This window comes from Budorcas taxicolor, chromosome 16, assembly GCF_023091745.1.
Source record: "Budorcas taxicolor isolate Tak-1 chromosome 16, Takin1.1, whole genome shotgun sequence".
NCBI classification, from domain to species: domain Eukaryota; kingdom Metazoa; phylum Chordata; class Mammalia; order Artiodactyla; family Bovidae; genus Budorcas; species Budorcas taxicolor.
Window position 1 is genome coordinate 44,013,391 of NC_068925.1, and position 22,481 is coordinate 44,035,871.

A 22,481-nucleotide genomic window follows, 5' to 3' on the forward strand; every position below is an offset into this window, starting at 1 on the left:
TGGTCAACACCAAAATCAGATTGATTATATTCTTTGCACCCAAAGATGGAGAAGCTCTATACAGTCAACAAAAACAAGACCAGGAGCTGACTGTGGCTCAGATCATGAACTCCTTATTGCCAAATTCAGACTCAAATTGAAGAAAATAGGGAAAACTGCTAGACCATTCAGGTATGACCTAAATCAAATCCCTTATGATTATACAGTGGAAGTGAGAAATAGCTTTAAAGGGCCTAGATCTGATAGATAGAGTGCCTGATGAACTATGGAATGAGGTTCGTGACATTGTACAGGAGACAGGGATCAAGACCATCCCCATGGAAAAGAAATGCAAAAAAGCAAAATGGCTGTCTGGGGAGGCCTTACAAATAGCTGTGAAAAGAAGAGAGACGAAAAGCAAAGGAAAAGGAAAGATATAAGCATCTGAATGCAGAGTTCCAAAGAATAGCAAGAAGAGACAAGAAAGCCTTCTTCAGCAATCAATGCAAAGAAATAGAGGAAAACAACAGAATGGGAAAGACTAGAGATCTCTTCAAGAAAATTAGAGATACCAAAGGAACATTTCATGCAAAGATGGGCTCGATAAAGGACAGTAATGGTATGGACCTAACAGAAGCAGAAGATATTAAGAAGAGGTGGCAAGAATACATGGAAGAACTGTACAAAAAAGATCTTCACGACCCAGATAATCATGATGATGTGATCACTAATCTAGAGCCAGACATGTAACACAGACCAGATTAAATGTAGAAACAGATATGAGAATCCATCTGTCTTAAGCTGTATGAAGCAGGGTGTTCGTTAGATTTAAATAAACTGTCAAACAATACCACTCATCTCAGCAGGAGACAGGGGTTTGATCCCTGAGTTGGGAAGATCTCCTGGCGAAGAGAATGGCAACCCACTCCAATATTTCTGTCTGGGAAATCCCATGGACAGAGGAGCCTGGCAGGATTCAGTCCATGGGGGTCACAAGAGTCAGACACAGCTGAGCACACACGCAGTGCTCAACTCACTACATTTCCTTTTCTTTTGAAAAATTGTTATTCCAAAGTTTTTTTTTTTAATGGTAAATATAATAGACATAACTTACATAAACAAGAGCTTGTTGTGTCTTCAATAATTTTTGAGAGTGTAAAGTTGTCCTTACATCAACAAGTGTGAGAACCACCAATCTAGCCCAACTCATATTTTAGGGAAGGAGGAAATTGGGGTTTGGAGAGCCGAGACTTGCTGAGTCACACAGTGAGGCACTAGAACTACCTGGTGGGATGGACTGGATGCTCTCCAAGTCCTGCTCAGTAAACCTGGAATCAGGAGACAGCCTCAGTGGCTGGGGGCCTGTTGACCCAGAAGTCAGATCAGATAGCTTCTCGAATGATCCAAAATGTCTTTCTTGGAGGCTGCTGGCTGGAGAAGGAAAAGCAATAGGGTTTGGTGGCACTCTGACCTTAGCTGGCTCCAGTTCCAGTTCTTTGTAGCTGTGCAACTGGGGCAAATTATCAAATCTCAGAGTTTCCTCATGTGTGAAGCAGGATTGACAAGATCTCACAAGGAAGCACTAGGGTTAAATGAAGCCCACTGGACTTGTGTCTGGTACTTAGAACTCATGTCTTAGTTTCTCCCTTTGGTAGGAAAGTCTCAGAAAGGAGAGAGAAAAACCACAGTGGAAAATAGGGCTGAATTAAAAAATTGCTCTCAGCTTTCTTGTGAAAGCTTCTGGGGAGAGGGGTAGGAAAACACTTTTGCAGCTTCTTGCCATGCTCTCACAGATCAAACCCATATGGTGAGAAAGTGGTCTGTTACTTGAATTGTTTGCTGTAGAAAATATTCCCACTTGGCAATGACACGCCCATGCATTTCACAACATCTGTTTTTCCAATCCAAACACATCATTCCAGGCATCTCCTTTTTTTCCCCATGATCATTACCTCAGTTCTACACCCTTTAGGATGCACCAGCATCCCTCTCCCTTTTAATTTCACTTATTGGCTGTACTGGGCCTTAGTTGCAGCACACAGGATCGTCTGCCTTCACTGCGGCACACAGGATCTTTAGCTGGGGCATGCAAACTCTTAGTTGTGGCATGTGGGATCTATTTCCCTACCCAGGGGTTGAACCCGGGCTCCCTGCATTCGGAGTGCAGGGTCTTAGCCATGGGACCACCAGGGAAGTCTCAGTACATTCTGTTCAAAGTGCTTTTTTCTCCCCAGAGGATCCCAATTGTCTGGAACATACGCATAGTCTGAGCTTGGTCCGCAGGGCTGACCAATGTGACCGACTTAGTTGCTCAGTCATGACCGACTCTCTGAGACCCCATGGACTGTAGGCCGCCAGCTCCCTCTGCATCAAATTCTCCAGGCAAGAATACTAGAGTGGGTAGCCATGCCCTCCTCCAGAAGATCTTCCTGACCCATGTCTCCTGTACTGCAGGCAGATTCTTTACCATCTGAACCACCAGGGAAGCCCTTCACACTAACCAGGGAGGTGAACACAGCCCTTTCTCTGCTAGATCTCCAGCCCAGGTAATAAATTTTACTTTCAAATTCAAGCAAGAACTGCCATCTTCCGCCCCCCCCCCTCCCCCCGCCCCAATACACAACAGTGTGAGACAAGGACTCCCTTCTGTCCTCTTCTCTTAGGCTGTGTTCCAGACACTGAATTGCTTTCTGGTTCCAGAGAAGGGCCTGAGTTGCTGCTTGGCCTGCTCTTGTCCTTGCTGCCTCCCGCCACCTTGCAGTCTTGGCTCACAGGTTCCTCTCTTTTCCCAGGACGACTTAGACGCCATGTGCCTGTGGGAACAGTGCTTGCCGCAGCCTGCCTTCATTTCCATCTCCATCACTGTACCTCTCATCCAAGGGGACAGGGACCATGTCTGTCTCATTCCAAAGTGTGTTTCTATCACCTTCCTATGCCCTGCACATAACAGACGGTCACTAACAGTTGCTACTGAATGACAGTTTTATAAAAGGGGCACCATTCAAGCCAGTCGGTCTGGGACAGTCCTTTTTCACACCTGTTTTCTTACATAGTTTTCACAGAAATCACTTTCATTTCTCACACTTGTTCTGGCTTGAATGACATATTGGCAACCTACTGTGAAATGATATTATCACTTCTTCATAGTACTGTACTTCAAAAAAAAAGATTTATTGAAGTATAATTTATAGGCAAGCCAATTCATCCATTATAAAAATGTACAGTTGGATGATTTTTAGTTAATTTACACTGTTGTGTAACTATCACCACACTCCTTTTGAGAACACTTCCATCACCCCCAGAAGTTCCAATACCCCCAAAATGCCTTTGTAGTCCATCTCTGCTCCCTCCCCAGCCCCAGAAACATGTGATCTACTTAATGTCTGTGTGCTGCTGCTGCTAAGTCACTTCAGTCGTGTCCAACTCTGTGTGACCCCGTAGACGGCAGCCCACCAGGCTCCCCCGTCCCTGAGATTCTCCAGGCAAGAACACTGGAGTGGGTTGCCATTCCCTTCTCCAATGCATGAAAGTGAAAAGTGAAAGGGAAGTCGCTCAGTCACGTCTGACCCTCAGCGACCCCATGGACTGCAGCCTTCCAGGCTCCTCCATCCATGGGATTTTCCAGGCAAGAGTACTGGAGTGGGGTGCCATTGCCTTCTCCAATGTCTATATGGTTTTGCTTATTCTTAGAAATATGGAATAATATGTAATCTTTGTAACTAGTTTCTTTCACTTAGCATAATGTTTTTGAGACTTATCCATGTTATTGTATTTACAGAGTAGTATATCCCTTTTTGCAGAAGGCAATGGCACCCCACTCCAATATTCTTGCCTGGAAAATCCCATGGACAAAGGAGCATGGTAGGCTGCGGTCCATGGGGTCGTGAAGAGTCAGACACAACTGAGCGACTTCCCTTTCACTTTTCACTTTCATGCATTGGAGAAGGAAATGGCAACCCACTCCAGTGTTCTTGCCTGGAGAATCTCAGGGACGGGGGAGCCTGGTGGGCTGCCTTCTGTGGGGTCGCACAGTCGGACACGACCGAAGTGACTTAGCAGTAGCAGCAATGACTAATAAGGTTGAAGACATTTTCAAGTGCTTATTAACTGTTCATATATCTTCTTTTTTTTTTCATGTATCTTCAGTGAGTTAAAATACAAAAAGAAGACACCCATTCAGACCCTTCCCTTGTTCGATTTGGGGACTGGCCTGGTGGTTCAGTGACTAAGACTTGGCACTCCCAATGCAGGAGGCCCAGGTTCAATTCCTGCTCAGGGAGCTAGAGCCCAAAAGCTGCAACTAAAGATCCTTCATCCCACAACTAAGACCCCAAGCAGACAAATAAACAAGTATTTTTGAAAATACAATTTTCCGACTAATGCATTTCTCCTGTTCTGCTTCCTCCAGAACATTATGTCAGCATGTCACCTTAGTTCCTCTGGGTTATGACACTTTCTGGTCTTTTCTTGTTTTTATGACCTTAACAGGTTTTAATTCTAGGTCATTTGCCACTTCCATATAAACTTTAGAGTCAGTTTGTTGATTTCTACACGAAATGCCCCTAGGATTTTACAGAGAGTGTACTGAAGCTACAGATTATTTGGAAGAGTTGCCATCTCCATTGATTTAGATACTCTTTGCCTCAGCAGTTTTTGTAGTCTGAGTGTAGAGTCTTTGCTTCTTTCATTAGATGTATTCCAAATACGATTTTTGCTCTTACTGTGGATGAAATTTTTCTAATCTCATTTTCAGATTGTTTATACAAAGAAACACAACTAATATTTGTACATTGATCTTCTATCTGGAGACCCTGTCATCTGCAAGCATCTCATCTTTTAATAAACACAATTTTACTTCTGTCATATCTGAACACCTTTTCTTTTCTTTGCCTGTTGTAGTGGCTACAGTCTCAAGTACTGTGTTGAAGTGGTGAAAGGAAACATACTTGCCTTGTTCCCCATCTTAGAGGGAAAGCATTCAGTTTTTCACTGTTAAGTATGTTAGTTTAGGTTTTTTATAGTTGCCTTCCATAAGACTGAAGGATTTCTCTAGTCCTAATTTGTTGAGAATTTTAATTGTGAATTTTCAGCTGTCTATTTCTCTTTTCTGTTAAGATTTACCCCATGTATTTTTTTTTCCTTTTTTTACCCCATGTATTTTAACTCTTTAAGTTCTGTAAGATTTTCTGTAAGATTGCTTCTAAAGCTAGATCCATATATGTTTATAATGGTTATAACTTCCTGAAGTTTTGAACCCCCTTATCAACATGAAATATTCTTTGTTTCTCATATTTCTTGCCTTAAAGTCAGTTGTTTTTTTTGGCTGTGCTGGGTCTTCACTGCTGTGAGGGCTGTTCCCTAGTTGTGGTGTATGGGTTTCTCATTGCAGTGGCTTCTCTTGGTGCCACTCCTGGGCTCTCGAGCACAGGCTCAGTAGATGTGGAGGGCAGGTTTAGTTGCTCCGTGGCATGTGGGGTCTTCCTGGACCAGGTAGCAAACCCATGTCTCCTGCATTGGCAGGTGGATTAACTACCACTGAGACACCATGGAAGCCTTAAAAGTCAGTTTTTTCAGGTGTTAACATAGCCTTTAAAGCTCTCCTGTGATTACTGCTTATGTGGTAAATTTTTCAAACTACTTGTGTCTTTGAATCTAAAGGGTCTCTTGTAGACAACATATGGTTGGATCTTGCTTGATGTACTCTGCATATAAGTTAAGTAGCCAGGGTGACAATACACAGCCTTGATGTACCCCTTTCCCAATCTTGAACCAGTTCATTGTTTCACATCCTGTTCTAACTGTTGCTTCATGCCCTGCATACAGGTCTCTCAGGAGACAAGTAAAGTGGTCTGGTATTCCCATCTGTTTAAGAAAGTCAAAGGCTTTAGCTAGTCAATGAAACAGAAGTCGATGTTTTTCTGGCATTCTCTTGCTTTTTCTATAATCTAGCAGATGTTGGCAATTTGATCTCTGGTTTCCTCTGCCTTTTAAAAATCCAGCTTGTACGTCTGGAAGCTCTCGGTTCACATACTGTGAAGCCTACCTAGCTTGAAGGATTTTGAGCATTACCTTGTTAACATATGAAATGAGTGTAATTGTGCGGTAGTTTGAATATTCTTTGGCATTGCCCTTCTTTGGTATTGAAATGAAGACTGATTGGAATGAAAAGTTGTTGTTTAGGGATTACAGGAATCCCTCAGAAGAAATGGAGTAGCCATCATGGTCAACAAAAGAGTCCGAAATGCAGTACTTGGATGCAATCTCAAAAACGACAGAATGATCTCTGTTCGTCTCCAAGGCAAACCATTCAATATCACAGTTATCCAAGTCTATGCCCCAACTAGTAACACTGAAGAAACTGAAGTTGAACGGTTTTATGAAGACCTACAAGATCTTTTAGAACTAACACCCAAAAAAGATGTCCTTTTCATTATCGGGGACTGGAATGCAAAGGTAGGAAGTCAAGAAACACCTGGAGTAACAGGCAAATTTGGCCTTGGAATGCAGAATGAAGCAGGGCAAAGACTAATAGAGTTTTGTCAAGAAAATGCACTGGTCATAGCAAACACCCTCTTCCAACAACACAGGAGAAGACTCTACACATGGACATCACCAGATGGTCAACACCAAAATCAGATTGATTATATTCTTTGCACCCAAAGATGGAGAAGCTCTATACAGTCAACAAAAACAAGACCAGGAGCTGACTGTGGCTCAGATCATGAACTCCTTATTGCCAAATTCAGACTCAAATTGAAGAAAATAGGGAAAACTGCTAGACCATTCAGGTATGACCTAAATCAAATCCCTTATGATTATACAGTGGAAGTGAGAAATAGCTTTAAAGGGCCTAGATCTGATAGATAGAGTGCCTGATGAACTATGGAATGAGGTTCGTGACATTGTACAGGAGACAGGGATCAAGACCATCCCCATGGAAAAGAAATGCAAAAAAGCAAAATGGCTGTCTGGGGAGGCCTTACAGATAGCTGTGAAAAGAAGAGAGGTGAAAAGCAAAGGAGAAAAGGAAAGATACAAGCATCTGAATGCAGAGTTCCAAAGAATAGCAAGAAGAGACAAGAAAGCCTTCTTCAGCAATCAATGCAAAGAAATAGAGGAAAACAACAGAATGGGAAAGACTAGAGATCTCTTCAAGAAAATTAGAGATACCAAAGGAACATTTCATGCAAAGATGGGCTTGATAAAGGACAGTAATGGTATGGACCTAACAGAAGCAGAAGATATTAAGAAGAGGTGGCAAGAATACACAGAAGAACTGTACAAAAAAGATCTTCACGACCCAGATAATCATGATGATGTGATCACTAATCTAGAGCCAGACATCTTGGAATGTGAAGTCAAGTGGGCCTTAGAAAGCATCACTACGAACAAAGCTAGTGGAGGTGATAGAATTCCAGTTGAGCTGTTTCAAATCCTGAAAGATGATGCTGTGAAAGTGCTGCACTCAATACGCCAGCAAATTTGGAAAACTCAGCAGTGGCCACAGGACTGGAAAAGGTCAGTTTTCATTCCAATTCCAAAGAAAGGCAATGCCAAAGAATGCTCAAACTACCACACAATTGCACTCATCTCACATGCTAGTAAAGTAATGCTCAAAATTCTCCAAGCCAGGCTTCAGGAATACGTGAACCGCGAACTCCCTGATGTTCAAGCTGGTTTTAGAAAAGGCAGAGGAACCAGAGATCAAATTGCCAACATCTGCTGGATCATGGAAAAAGCAAGAGCATTCCAGAGAAACATCTATTTCTGCTTTATTGACTATGCCAAAGCCTTTGACTGTGTGGATCACAATAAACTGTGGAAAATTCTGAAAGAGATGGGAATACCAGACCACCTGACCTGCCTCTTGAGATATCTGTATGCAGGTCAGGAAGCAACAGTTAGAACTGGATATGGAACAACAGACTGGTTCCAAATAGGAAAAGGAGTACGTCAAGGCTGTATATTGTCACCCTGCTTATTTAGCTTCCATGCAGAGTACATCATGAGAAACGCTGGGTTGGAAGAAGCACAAGCCGGAATCAAGATTGCCAGGAGAAATATCCTTAACCTCAGATGTGTGGATGATACCACCATTATGGCAGAAAGTGAAGAGGAACTAAAAAGCCTCTTGATGAAAATGAAAGAGGAGAGTGAAAAAGTTGGCTTAAAGCTCAACATTCAGAAAACGAAGATCATGGCATCCGGTCCCATCACTTCATGGGAAATAGATGGGGAAACAGTGGAAACAGTGTCAGACTTTTTTTGCGGGGGGGGGGGGGGGGGTGGCTCCAAAATCACTGCAGATGGTGACTGCAGCCATGAAATTAAAAGACGCTTACTCCTTGGAAGAAAAGTTATGACCAACCTAGATAATATATTCAAAAGCAGAGACATTACTTTGCCAACTAAGGTCTGTCTAGTCAAGGCTATGGTTTTTCCAGTGGCCATGTATGGATGTGAGAGTTGGACTGTGAAGAAGGCTGAGCACCGAAGAATTGATGCTTTTGAACTGTGGTGTTGGAGAAGACTCTTGAGAGTCCCTTGGACTGCAAGGAGATCCAACCAGTCCATTCTAAAGGAGATCAACCCTGGGATTTCTTTGGAAGGAATGATGCTAAAGCTGAAGCTCCAGTACTTTGGCCACCTCATGCGAAGAGTTGACTCACTGGAAAAGACTCTGATTCTGGGAGGGATTGGGGGCAGGAGGAGAAGGGAACGACCGAGGATGAGATGGCTGGATGGGATCACGGACTCGATGGACGTGAGTCTGAGTGAACTCCCGGAGATGGTGATGGACAGGGAGGCCTGGCGTGCTGCGATTCACGGGGTCACAAAGAGTCGGACACGACTGAGCGACTGAACTGAACTGAACTGAGGGATTATAATATGCATCTTTATTATAATGTCCTTCAACTTAATATTGAAAGTTTGATATAAATATAGAATGTTTGCTACAATATAGCTCCATTTTCTCCCTCTCCTGTTTTCTATTACTGTCATGTATTTTTTATCAATATATATTGTAAATCCAATAATACATGTAATAATTACTAGTTCAAATAATCTGATATATTTTTCAATTAAGAGAAAAAATATAAAGAGAAAAAATATTAAAATATAAATATCTTATATTTAGTTTATGTATTTTTTATTCCAGAGATCTCCACCCTCTTCCACAGACTGCGTTTGACACCTCAGCCTTGTAGCAAATGAGAGAGACCCAGAATCAGAAAATGCAGAGAAGCTTCATAAAGGGCACACAGAATGGAACCTCCCCAAACTCCTGCCATCATCTAGGGGTTAACAGTCCCTTGACCACGGGGCACCGCTTTCCGTGTGTCCTGCCTTCTTCCTCGTGTCAGAGTAAGCTAATGTCTATGAAAGTGCCACCACTGTATGGCAAACAGAAGTGGGAAATGTGGAAGCACTGACAGACTTTATTTTCTTGGGCTCCAAAATCATGGTGGACAGTGACTGTAGCCATGAAATTAAAAGACGCTTGCTCCTTAGAAGGAAAGCTATGACAAACCTAGACAGCATATTAAAAAGCAGAGATATCACTTTGCTGACCAAGATCCATGTAGTCAAAGCTGTGGTTTTTCCAGTAGCCATGTACAGATGTGAGAGTTAGACCATAAAGAAGGCTGTGCAACGAAGAACTGATGCTTTTGAACTGTGGTGCTGGAGAAGACTCTTGAGAGTCCCTTGGACTGCAAGGAGATCTGACCAGTCAGTCCTAAGGGAAATCAATCTTGAATGTTCATTGGAAGGATTGATGCTGAAGCTGAAACTCCAATAATTTAGTCACCTGATGCAAAGAGTCAGCTCATTGGAAAAAGACCCTGATACTGGCAAAGACTGAAGGCAAAGGGAGAAGGGGTCGGCAGAGGATGAGATCGTTAGATAGCATCACTGACTCAACAGACATGAGTTTGAACAACCTCTAGGAAATAGTGAAGCGCGGGAGTCTGGTGGGCTGCAGTCCATGGGGTTGCAGAGCTGGACACAACTGAGCAACTGGAAACCAACATGCAAATTCCTTGAGAGTTTCCAGTGCTGTATGATTTCAAGGTACCATTACTAATATTGTCTAATTTGAAATAAGAAACTCAGCTCAGGGAAGCTGACTTTCTCAGCTAATTTGTGGCAGAACTGAACTTTAACCCAAGTCTGCTAGAGCTGAGCCCAGCACTCTTTCCTAATCAGATAAGCAACCCATACTTAAGCAAATTCACAGAGACATACTGTCACAGAGAAACTGGGTGTATCTGTATTTTACAGACATGTAGTTGACTTAAAGTGGAAAGGTAAATTGAACTTTCAATCACTATTTTTGGGGAAAAACAGCACTTGTAATAAATTTACAAGGCAGAACTTAACACAATGGTAAGTGCTTTCTTCAAGAGGGCCTTTATGCCTCTCACAACTTTCAACTTTTTTGCAACTATTTCCTTTTTCTGTGAGGCTCTGTTACAAAGAAAACCTACTATCAGATTTTGCTGCAGGAAAAAAAAATTGATTGCTCTAGTCTGAGATTTAGCAAGGGAGAAATTTTGCTGAGTCAATGTGACTAAACATCTGGACACACCCAAGCTACTACTGCGAAGCATCATTTTAGGCAAACATGTTAAACATCGAATTAAACTGCCAATCTGTTTTTCTTCCGTTATTAATGGTATATGCTACACAGCCTCTCATGTCTTTGTTAAGGTGCTAGCAACCAGCGGAAAAAAAAAATACTGCTTCCCAATATGGTTGGAAAACTATTGCAGACTGGTTTAAAGACAGCAGGGCTGGGAGAAAGCCAAGTCTCCCCTAAGATGAAGAGGGTAGATCCAGGATGACTGGGTCATGGCTCCATGCTGACCTTTAGTTTTTAGAAAACCCTCAAGTTCTTGGCTTATAATGCTAAAGTTAACTCACTTTTCATCTTATCAATTTTTTTTTTTTTTTTTTTTTTGCCTTGCCCTAACTCCCCAAATCCCAAATCAAAGTCTAAGCAGAAATTCTACAGAAACAACCCTTTCCTGCAAACCTCCCCAGGTCAAATCCTTTGCTTGACTTACTTACATAAGACGGTGTGTCAGTTACATACTAGTTGGGGTGGATTTGATTATATGGTCTCTCACTTGCTGTATAATCCCCACAGCTGATATCAAATGGCTTGCTTACACAGTAAGTAGAAAGAAAGTGTGATTTTTGAAAAAACTCGGAGAGTGTATTTTCTTGGGCTTGAAAATCACTGCAGATGGTGACTGCAGCCATGAAATTAAAAGACGTTTGCTCCTTGGAAGAAAAGCTATGACAAAGCTAGACAGCATATTAAAAAGCAGAGACATTACTTTGCCAACAAAGGTCCGTCTAGTAAAAACTATGGTTTTTCCATTAGCCATGTATGGATGTGAGAGCTGGACCATAAAGAAAGCTGAGCGCTGAAGAATTGATGCTTCTTAACTGTGTTGTTGGAGAAGACTCTTGAGAGTCCCTTGGACTGCTAGAAGATTCAATCAGTCAATCCTAAAGGAAATCAGTCCTGAATATTCATTGGAAGGACTGATGCTGAAGCTGAAGCTGCAATACTTTGGCCACCTGATGTGAAGAACTGACTCACTGGAAAAGACCCTGATGCTGGGAAAGATTGAAGGCAGGAGGAGCAGGGAATAACAGAGGATGAGATGGTTGGATGGCATCACTGATTCAATAGACATGAGTTTGAGCAAGCTCCGGGTGTTGGTAATGGACAGGGAAGCCTGGCGTGCTGTAGTCCATGGGGTTGCAAAGAGTTGGACACAATTGAGTGACTAAACTGAACTGATATATTCTAAAAGCAATAATGTAAGCATGTGATGTGCTCTGAAAAACTAAAGATTTAGGACTGTGCAGAGACCAGAAGTTTCTAAAATTGAAAGTGGAATGCCAAGAAAAATCAGATGTGGGAGTGATGCGTTAAATGAACACACACAGTTCCACAGACCCTCCTGATGCTTGGTGCTGTCAGCTTTGTGAGCACCGTGGCAGCCACGAGACCCCGTATGAGGCCAAGTGCAGGGGACAACCCGCTTTATAAAAACTAAAGCAGTTTAAGCAAAAAGCCTGGTGGAGTTCAGGAAGACATGGCCTAGAGTTGACCAATGAGTCCAGGGACAAACCCGTGACCAGGACAACCCGTTCCAGCTCTGTCACTTAGCTGTCTGTCTGGGGGCTGCCCACAACTTGGCATCACCTCCTAACACTTAAACCATGCTGCTCCCCACAGGACTTGGGTCTGACCTCCCCTCTTGTCTCAGCTCCAACCCCACCAGCCACATCCAGGGGTTCAAGCTACCCATCATGTTTCCCTTCCAGTTCATTCATCCCCATCAGCAGACACACATGCTGGTCTATCACCTTGCTTCAGAATAAAAATAAAAACTTCTCCCTAACCCCATGTCTCCCCTGCCCCTCTCCCCACCGTACTCCTCACTCAGCCTTCCCTCCTCCCACTTTCCCTGGCACCTACTCCAGCTAGACTCTCTTTGGCACCACTCAGAAGACTGTCTGCTTGCCAAAGACCTCACCCGAGCAGAGGCATCAGTGAGTTCTCCTCCCATGTGAAGTGACTCTGATACTGGATCATTCCTGCTTCCATCAGCCCCACACAAGAGAGAAATGAAACTGCCTGAGTTTGGAAGGAGCCCCTGGCATGGCCAAGCCAGCCATTTTCTCTCTCTGGGAACCTCGGCTGCCATCAGGGAACTTCTCACCTGACGTGGACGCTTATGAGACATGCAGGGTCTCAGGCCTCACTCCAGGCCTCCTCAATCCAAATCTGCATTTAGTACGACCCACGGGAGCCTAGTACACATTAAAGCTCAGGACACACTGCTGCCCACCCTCTAATCCTGACATTCAGGATTAGGGAATCCATTAACCCCCAGACATTCTCCAATCGTAGCTTTGATGCTAATGAAGGTGAAATTTTGATCGCCCTTCTGCCTTCTCAGTTGGCTCTGAAATTGGGAAGCAGTGATGGCATTCCACTGGTGCCTCAAACTTCTTAGAACCTCCTCCTTGTTGCCAAAACCTGTGGTCATTGCTCAGTTCTATTTTAACCAGTCAGCTGAACCGGACACAGCTGTCACTTCCTCCATCTTCACACACTTCCTTAACTTGGTTGCCAAATACCATGCCCTCTTCACGACCACTTCTCCTGCGCTTTGGTGTCGTCCCCTCTACTGACTGCCCCAGGCTGCAGAGCCCTGATTCTCACCAGCTTCTCGCTCCCCAGATCTCCTTATCTCTTGCCTTTATTGATTTACTTATTTTTGGCCTTGGCAGATCTCAGTTGCAGCTTGTGGGTTCTTTATTGCGGTGCCGGGCTTAGTTGCCTCATGGCATGTAGGCCCTTAGTTCCCCAACCAGGAACTGAATCCTTGTCCCCTGCATTGCAAGGCAGATTCTTAACCACTGGACTGCCAGGGAAGTCCATCTTGCCTTTATTGTCACCTTCGTGTGACAGTTCCTAAATGTGTCTCCAGCCCAACCTGTCCCCCTGAATCCAGCGAGTACAGTCAGCTGCCTCAGGGAGCACACTTGCAGGTGGGAGCACTGATGTCTCAGAGTGAACAGGCCACAGCCAAGTCATCCACGCAGTACTGCCCTCTGCCGTTATCCTCTAGCCTCCTTCACCCTGCTGCTGCTGCTAAGTCGCTTCAGTCGTGTCCGACTCTGTGCGACCCCATAGACGGCAGCCCACCAGGCTTCCCCATCCCTGGGATTCTCCAGGCAAGAACACTGGAGTGGGTTGCCATTTCCTTCTCCAATGCACGAAAGTGAAAAGTGAAAGGGAAGTCACTCAGTCATGTCCGACTCTTAGTGACCCCACGGACTGCAGCCCACCAGGCTCCCCTGTCCCTGGGATTTTCCAGGCAAGAGTACTGGAGTGGGTAGCCATTGCCTTCTCTCCTTCACCCTAGGGAAATGCAAGTCTGTCCTGTTTGCTCAGGCATGCATCCCGGGAGTTACCTTCCTTCTTTCTCTACATGCAGGCACTCAGCAAACTCCAAGTTCTAACAGGATAACATGTCCTGAATCTGACCCTTTCTCCCCAGAGTTTGCTGCTCTCAGTCCAAGCCTCCATTCCCTATCCCCATCCCTCAACACTAGGGTAACAACTTCCCACGTGGTCCCTCTTCCTCCACACATCCCTGTCTCTACACACACAGGCTGCTTCCCAGAATGGCCTTTTTAAGAACATAAATAAAGGACTTCCCTGGTATTACAGTGGCTAAGACTCCCTACTCCCAACACAGAGAGGCCGGGTTCGATCCTTGGCCTGGGAACTAGATCCCACATGCCATAAGAACGAACCCGCCTGCATGCTGCAACAAAGATTGAGAATCCCAACCAGAGCAGCCAAACAAATATTTAAAAGATTTAAACGAACAAAGCACACAAATAAGATTATGGAATATATCTTCTCAAAATCCTCCCTTGGTTCCTATTTACTCTAATGAAATTAGTTACCTAAGCGCTTGAAACCACCCAGGCCCAACTACTTCCTGTCTCTACCCGGGCCACCTCCCTATTCTGGAACCTTCTGAGGACACAGCTGCCTCAAGCACTTATTACCGCTGCTTGGAGACCACCTTTGTGCCCAGGGATTTGCACGGCTCGGGCTTCCCAGATGGCACAGTGGTAATGAACCAACCTGCCAATGCAGGAGACACAGGTTCGATCCCAGGGTGGGGAAGATCCCCTGGAGGAGGAAATGGCAACCCACTCCAGTGTTCGTGCCCGGAGAATCCCATGGATAGAGGAGCCTGGCGGGCTAGAGTCCACGGGTCACAAAGCGCTGGCCACGACTGAGTACACACGCACCTCGCATGGCTCACCCGCTCATTCACTGAGTCTACTCTAATGGCATCTCCCAACAGCGGCCTTCTCTGCCCACACACCTAAAAAGACGCCTTTCCCTCCCATCCCTTCTAACATTTTATTCAGCTTTACTTTGCTCTGTAACATTTTAAATTTGTGTAACGAATATCTTCCATTACCGGAATGGGAGGGCCACGGGTACCAGGCCTGTTTGGTTCGCTGCTGAGTCATCAGCATCCAGACACACGCGGGCACGTGGATGCGTGTGAACTGAGTCAATGCTTTTTGCTTGAATGTAGTTTCAACTCCCTGCTTCCACTCTTCCCCACACACCCAGGACAGTGAACAGCTCACAACAGGAACTTGTTAAAATGATAGTGAAAATCCCAACCACTGTACCACCTACAGAATCACTACCATACCACACACTACAGACTCACTGATAGGTTTACAAAGAGAGGCCTCAAGAGAAAAAAGGGACAAATCTTCCATCTAGAATACCCACTCCCACACTTGGGAGGAGAGTACTTTCAAAGAAACAGCACCACACTAGTTACATAATAACTGTTGTTTGGAATTCTCAGAAAGGAATGTGTAGGTCATGGCATTGTGATGTGACCTTTTTCCCAGAAGAGCAGTATCTTTTCCAGTCAAGAAAAATCTTTGTGTTAAATACCTTATAAAGGGTGCAAGAATAAAAGCACATCAAGAGCCTTCTGATGCACTGGTTGTACCTTTATTAATATGACCTCGTTCACTAATAGTTCCGTGATGCAAGGTTACCATACACAGTTAATGTCTGCATTGCACATCTAAGGCTATACAGCAAAAGAACCAGAATTAGTACAAATACAAGAACTATATTTACATTCTGTATACTCAAGCTCCGAACGTCAGATCATATTTACATAATAAAACATGAAAATGAAAATCCGAAATTAATAATGTACATTGTTGCTAATGTGCTCAACTCCTTCCCTGGGGAGAGATCAGTTTGCAAAGTCTTGGTTCAAAAAGGCCACTTATGCTTCACGGGTCTTATGGTTGTGCACGAGGAGGGTGACGAGACCCAAAGTCTCGCGGGACAAATGCTTCAGAACCACCAAGTTGGGGATGACTCATAGAAGGCTGCTGGGTTCCTCAGGTGAACTGATGTCAGGATGTGCAAATGAAAAGGATGAACTTGAAGACGTGAAAACAACACGCGACAGCCAGGGTTTGCCAAGAGACCAATATCAGCTAGGACTTCCTATCTGAGCACAGGCCATTTGGCTGTGACTCTGTAACATGAAATTTGTATCAACTCTGATTCCTTCCTTTAAGTGATCAGAGGCTTTCCTAAGATTTGATGGGGCTCAAATTCAAGTTTCATAAATGGCCTTTTGAACAACAGCAGCAGGGAGCCTCTCAGCCGATCAAGCCGTTTATATACTAAGGAAACCCCAGTCGATCCGTTTCTGCTGCACGGTCGCGGTCTGGCCGCACCTTGGTGAAGTGTCACGGGCCACGGGGGACAGCTGCAGCGCACAGGAGTTAGAGCCCTGTTGAAAATACATTCAGCGAACCTTCTGAGAGCAGCAGCAGGATTAGTCTCTTCTTTTTAAAGAGCAGGTTAACAATCACATTTTAAAAAGGGAACCAAAAGGGAAAAACGAAGGACCCACATCAAACAAGAAACAGACAAGCCCTGATAGAGAAGCCGAGTGGAGCTGGGATGAGAGGTGCCAAGTACCGACAGGTGCTACGAGCGCATCACCTTGCTTTTCCAGTTCAATGTGCAATTAATTACAGCTGTGTAAATATACAAATACCTTACAAAATTAAATATCCCTGTAAATTAGACAATAAGCAGCAGGCAATAAAGTCTTTGCTTTGATATATGTGCCAGGAGAAGTCATTTTTACTTTAGGTACCAAAAGATCTTGCAGTGATTTAACTGATTCCCTCATCTTAAAAGAGCTGAAAAACCCCACTGAAAGTGAGCAGTTTTGTAAGTTCTATACAGCTGAAGGGGGAAAAAGTAGTGGTTTCTTGGCAGAAATCATTTCCCTCAACTTTCCTCACATTATAAAAATGGACTGGAATTCAAGTTCCCACCCAGCTGCCAGAGGCAGCCCCTCCCTGCGCTGGTGGCCGTGCGCGGGCTGGCTGACCCCGCAGAGCCCAGCCCAGGAGCTGACCAACCCCTAGGCCAGCGCAGAGACAAGGAGGGTGTGGACGCCGGTCTGGTGGAAGCCGTGGGGCCGTCTTTCGCTCTGACAGGAGGAAGGACATGGGGAGGAAGGAGATGGTTACTTTTAAATAGCACTCATTTCTCCTTACTTTGTATAGTGTTCTTCCTTGCTTTGTTGTTATTATTCTGCTTGCTTAAAAGAGTGCATTAGGGGAAAAAGAAAACCCCAACACTACCTTAAAAAGTAGCTTCCTTAAAGATTTGAGTTCTTTCACTTTTCCTCTTCCACAAAAGCCTCATAATTCCTGCCAAAAATTCCCTCTCAGAGCTTGAAAGTGGGGATGGGCCTACCTGGAAAGGGAACATCAACTCTTGCTCCAGCTTTAATCTGAAAACAGGCCCCTAGAGAAGAGGGGACCCTGCGGGGGCTGTACAGGTGAGCCATGGCCGCGGCCCCCACTGCCTCACCAGGCCTTCTGACCTCAGCCTGTCACAGTATCTGACATCCCAAAGCGAAGACTTTCCCAGTCAGTTTTGTTTAAGTGAGAAGCAAAAACAGGTCATGTCAGTCTGTCACTTGATTTCTCTCTCCCTCCGCTTCCCCACCTCCTTCAGTCACAGACATGGGTCCTCCTGTCAGACTTTAACAGCAGCAGCATCCATGACCTAACTCTAAACGTTAACTTTCGAATCTCATCTTTGTTCCCTGAAATTACTTAATTTCAGCCCAGGAAGCTGTCTCTAAGCACAAACAGACCCTGGGTTTGAGTAGACACTGGAAGGGCATATTGTGCCCATTAGATAAGAAACCTCTAACTACGTTAAAGTCTCAAGTACCACTTAGGAAACAATTAACATTAGGGTTAGTGACCTATGTTTCATTTAAGGAGAGGAAGAAAGTTTAAAAATCTGCTACAGTTTTTCTTAATAATTTTTCAGGTAAGGCCATAGCCTTTGATTACTCTTCTTTCTCTTGTTCAGCTCTCCAGTGACTTCCTTTTCCTCCTCTTTGCAAAGCAGTTATGAATGAAGCCAGAAGATAAGCCCCAGCAGGAAGGTGAGGCCACAGTCTGGGTGCTGACGCACACACGCCTGCCCAGCACCCGTTCTGAGGAGCGCATGGGCCCTTCCCCCTTGCCCGAGGGTCAGTGCCCTCGAGACTGGGGACCTCCAGTCTCCACAAGGTGGGAGCGAGCAGACACTTTCCTGACCGCCTGAGGGATGGTGAAAGAAAGGTGTGAGCGAGGGCGGGAAAGGATGGTAGAGGACATCCCCAAGTCAACTGGAAAGGAACCGAAGTACCTGGAGTCTCCTCTCCTGTTCATTCCTGGGACACTCACTGCAGCTGGAAGAGGAAGCGCATCTTCCGCCAAGGCCTCTGGCAGCAGGTGAGCCTGTTCTGTCACAGCAGGAGGCTGTGGGCAGTGGGCTCCTCTCCCCTCCGGCAGGATTTCCACAGAGGAGACAACCAACTATGTCTGGGACCAGGGTTCAGGTGGAACTGCTTCTCTGCCCCCAGGTGTCCTTCTGCTTTCAGTGGTACGAGGCAGTCTGTTATAATCCTGGGGTCCAAAAAGCAAAGTCTGCCACTTTCACTTATTTATTTGTTCATGGAGGGAGACAAGTATCACTGACAGGATTTCCCACTGGACGAGGATCACTGAAAATGGCCACTGGATTCAGAGGGAGGCTTCTGAGCGTATCTTGTTGTTCAGTCACTTAGTCAGGTCTGACTCTTTGTGACCCCATGGACTGCAGCACGCCAGGCTCCTCTGTTCAAGTGTATTCCTAGAGCTACGTTTCTTTGATCAAAGGGAGCTACGACCATCACCAGGTCACTACCCGTCCTTATCATAATCATGACAATGACAAAGACCATCAGGTTCATCAGGCAGACACACCCTCCTGGTGGGACATCTGTGCATGACATCATGGCAGGAATTCCAAACTGAGCCACCATCATTACTAACGCCCAGAATAGAACTGGGACTCAGAAGAGGCTCCCTCCCAGTGAGACAAACCACTCAAGGAGCCCTCCTGTGAGGGAAACCTCCGGACCACCACCGCCAAGGCCCCAGGGCCTGTGAGACCCACTGGCAACAGCCCTGGCTCTTCCCTTCTAACACGGTCAACAGCGGCCACTGTCCCAAATCTGCTGAAAAGTCCCTCTCTTGTCCTCTCTTCCACTATGTTAAAATTACATAGCTATGTTCTAAATAAGCCCCAACTTCAGAGAATACACCTTCCCATGTCTACGCTCACTACAACCATTTGTTTCCCTGAATGGAAAATGCAGGGATTAATCATGGCAAGAAGCAACAGAAAGGGGAAGGGTAAGATTTTTCCCCTCGGGTTCTAAAAAGACTAGATGTCTCCTCCTTTAGTCTCTAAGCCACCCAAGAAAAGTTGAAATTATATCCCAAACAGAAAAAAGAAAGTAGTAGTATGGTGTCTTGAAAGACAGACAGAGATATCCAAATGGCAGCACAGATGTCAGAGGTCATAATGGGGACCTATCACACAAAAGGAAGCCAAAGTACACCAAAAAACAATTTGGATCTCCTTGGGGTTTGTGTGTGTGTGTGTGTTTCTTTCCCCACTTTTGTTAGGCCACATGCTTCTAACAAGATTCTCAGCACAGGAGAAAAGAAAAGAGTACAGAGCAATGGGGATGGGGACCAGGAGCACTAGAAAAAGTGCTGGACGAGAGGGACGAGTAGTCAAGCCACAGGATCACACACAAGAGTAACCGTCAAGGATCACGAAGAGAATGAGGGGAAACACTTTCTTTATCTCTCGGAAGGCGGGTGAGGGTGCTCGGCAGTCGCCTAGTACTTCGCTTGGCTTGGGCATCTGCGGGAGAGTTTTGACCTGCAGACGACAAAGGGATGAGAGGATGAGACAGACACAGGGTTGGAAGCTGAGATTCAGAGGCCCCTGCCCCGTAGGTCTGCTTCTCTGTGCCCCTCCTTCATGTCCTTCATCCTCCCATCCTACACTGCAGGCCCAGTCGTTAGGCCCCTGGACAAACAGGACAGCCAACAGTCCTCCTCACTCTGGGGAGCCTGGGACAGAAGGCCCTCTCGGGGTCTGACGTTGGATCACACAGCTGAACACTGGGGACCATTAAGGTTCTCCCAGTCTTTCCTTTACTCAGTCCCACAGCCTCTAGCTGCAGCCCCCTTAAGAAGAACAAGTCGAAGCAAGAGATTAACTGGGTTCAAATGTAACCAGAGTCCCTGAGCCCCTCAGGACACCTGATGACCTACGCCCACACTCACACTCCTATCCTTCCTCCAACTTAAACGTGTTCATAACAAGACTTCCTTTCCTGTTTATGTTGACATCCCTGGAACCAACTGCCAAGGAGAGAAAGGAAACACAAGAGCTTCTTACCGTATTGTGCCAGCAAGGAGAGGGTTAAAGGCGTACAACCAGTCATTCACGTCTTTGTCGTTGAGAGCCTGCAAAAGGACCCCACGGTGCTTGGTGCACACAGCAAAGGTGTTTGGTGTCTGAAAGAGACCCAGGAGAACAAGAACGTTCCTATGGATACTGAACAATGGCGACCACCGGCCACATTCAGAGGGCACACAGCCCTTCACACAGACGGTTCAGAGACACCAAACACAAAAGAGATTCTGCACCACACGACAGGGTTCAGAACTCAAACGGGCAGGCTGTGAACGGCAATGAACAGCGGAGAGGGCAGGACTGACCTTCACCATGGCCTGCTGGTCCTCGCTATACTCCACCTGGGCTGTGGACAGGTTAATGATGCCCCGCTCCACAGGGTCTTTGTCGCTGTTATAGATGAAGACGTAAGGGCGACGGACCACGACGAAATGTTTAGCCCAGTTGCTGGACAGGGGCTCCTTGAAATGCAGATATCCTTTCTTGGAGACCACTGAGCTGAAAGGACAGGTCAGCAGAGGTTAGTTCCTCAGAAAAATAAAGTGATCATAAGCTGAAGGCCATCAAAACAGACTGAGGCCACGTCCCTAGGTTGAAGGAAACAGGCAATGATCTATTTGGCAGGCCGTGCCAGGTGAGGGGAACAGAGATACACCTGGAGCAGAACGCAGTCCCATTCCTGCATCCCAGGTCCATCTGCATTAGACCTGAGCAGAACAGTTGGAAGTGAATTCCCGCTAACCTGTCTTCTAATACCCAGCATCTCTGTTCCATACAGTACTCACCCTGGTCTAATTTCTTCAATATCTGGAACAAGATTGAGAAATTCATTTTTTCCTGCTCGGGCCAAATAGGGCGTTTCCACAGGTGGGACAATCTGAAACTGTTCAAATTCTGGGCAGGGACTAGAGGCCCGGGAATTGGCTTCTGGGGTCCTTGAAAAGAGACAGAGGTTAGGAAGAAAGGGGTTACCAAGAGCTTCCATGAGGTCAATGCACAAAACAATGCTTCTCCCCAAACACCAGGGACCCTGCCAACACCAGGTCACCAGGTCCTCAGAGACTGGCTAAGAAGGCAGAGCTGGCATCCAAAAGGTAATTAATCCCACATCCACTGGGTGTCATCCTTCGGCAGTTATTAACAAAGGAAATTCTCACTGATGACCAGCGAGTCTCTCAGTCTCCCCTCTTGTCCGGAAGCCCTCTGAACAGAAGGCTGAGGAGTATGAACACCATTCCCTGGTATGCTCCTGCATAGTCCCCAGGCCACACCTAGGGAACCACCTAGGGCAGGGGTTCTCAAGGTGAGGTCCCTGATCAGCAGCATCAACTTCACTTGAAAAGAGTGTTAGAGATTCAGATTCTCCAGCTCCAGCTCAGACATGTGGAAACAGAAACCCTGGATGGGGCTCAGCCATCTGGGCTCTCACAAGCCTCCCAGGTGGTGCTGATGTCTCTAAAGTCTGAGAACCACTGCCTGAAGGACCAGTGGAGCACGCAAAAAATGAGAAGAACTGGGTCCCCATGTGACTGTCTGGAGCAAAGCTGCTGTGAGAGACAATTCCTGCGCTCTGTGCTGTTACCTTTGTAGAGCAGCTTAGTCTAATCAATTGTATCTCACTAACTCCAAAAACCCCATTTTTCTCACACTTCATTGTTCCTCGAATTGGGATGCATCTTATAATTTATGGCATCTCACACTGCAGTGACAGTGCTTTGGCTTTCTTGCACACTGTGTGTTAAGTCACTTCAGTCATGTCTGACTCTTTGCGACCCTACAGACCTCTGCCTTCCAGGCTCCTCTGTCCAAGGGATTCTCCAGGCAAGAATACTGGAGTGGGTTGCCAAGCCCTCTTGCAAGGGATCTTCCCAACCCAGAGATTGAACCCATGTCTCTTATGTCTCCTGCACTGGCAGGTGGGTTCTTTAGCACTAGTGCCAACAGGGAAGTTTTTTTAGTGGCATGTAAAAATAATGTCTTACAGTTGATGGCAGTGGAATTCAACTAAATCACCCTGTTGTGCTGTTTTCTGCAGCCCACCGGAAGCCCACTTCCA

At 45.6% G+C, this 22,481-nt stretch overlaps 1 protein-coding gene across 1 annotated transcript in view; it reads right to left on the minus strand.

The window, feature by feature from the left end:
* KIF1B (kinesin family member 1B) overlaps window positions 1-22,481 on the minus strand; it is a 189,576-nt gene that overhangs the window by 19,769 nt on the left and 147,326 nt on the right. Inside the window, exons 46-48 of the mRNA XM_052653410.1 lie at window positions 21,211-21,360; window positions 20,731-20,923; window positions 20,408-20,526 (exon numbers count right to left, since the gene is read on the minus strand). Coding sequence (XP_052509370.1) covers window positions 20,408-20,526; window positions 20,731-20,923; window positions 21,211-21,360 — 462 coding nt within the window. The remainder of the gene's footprint in view (window positions 1-20,407; window positions 20,527-20,730; window positions 20,924-21,210; window positions 21,361-22,481) is intronic.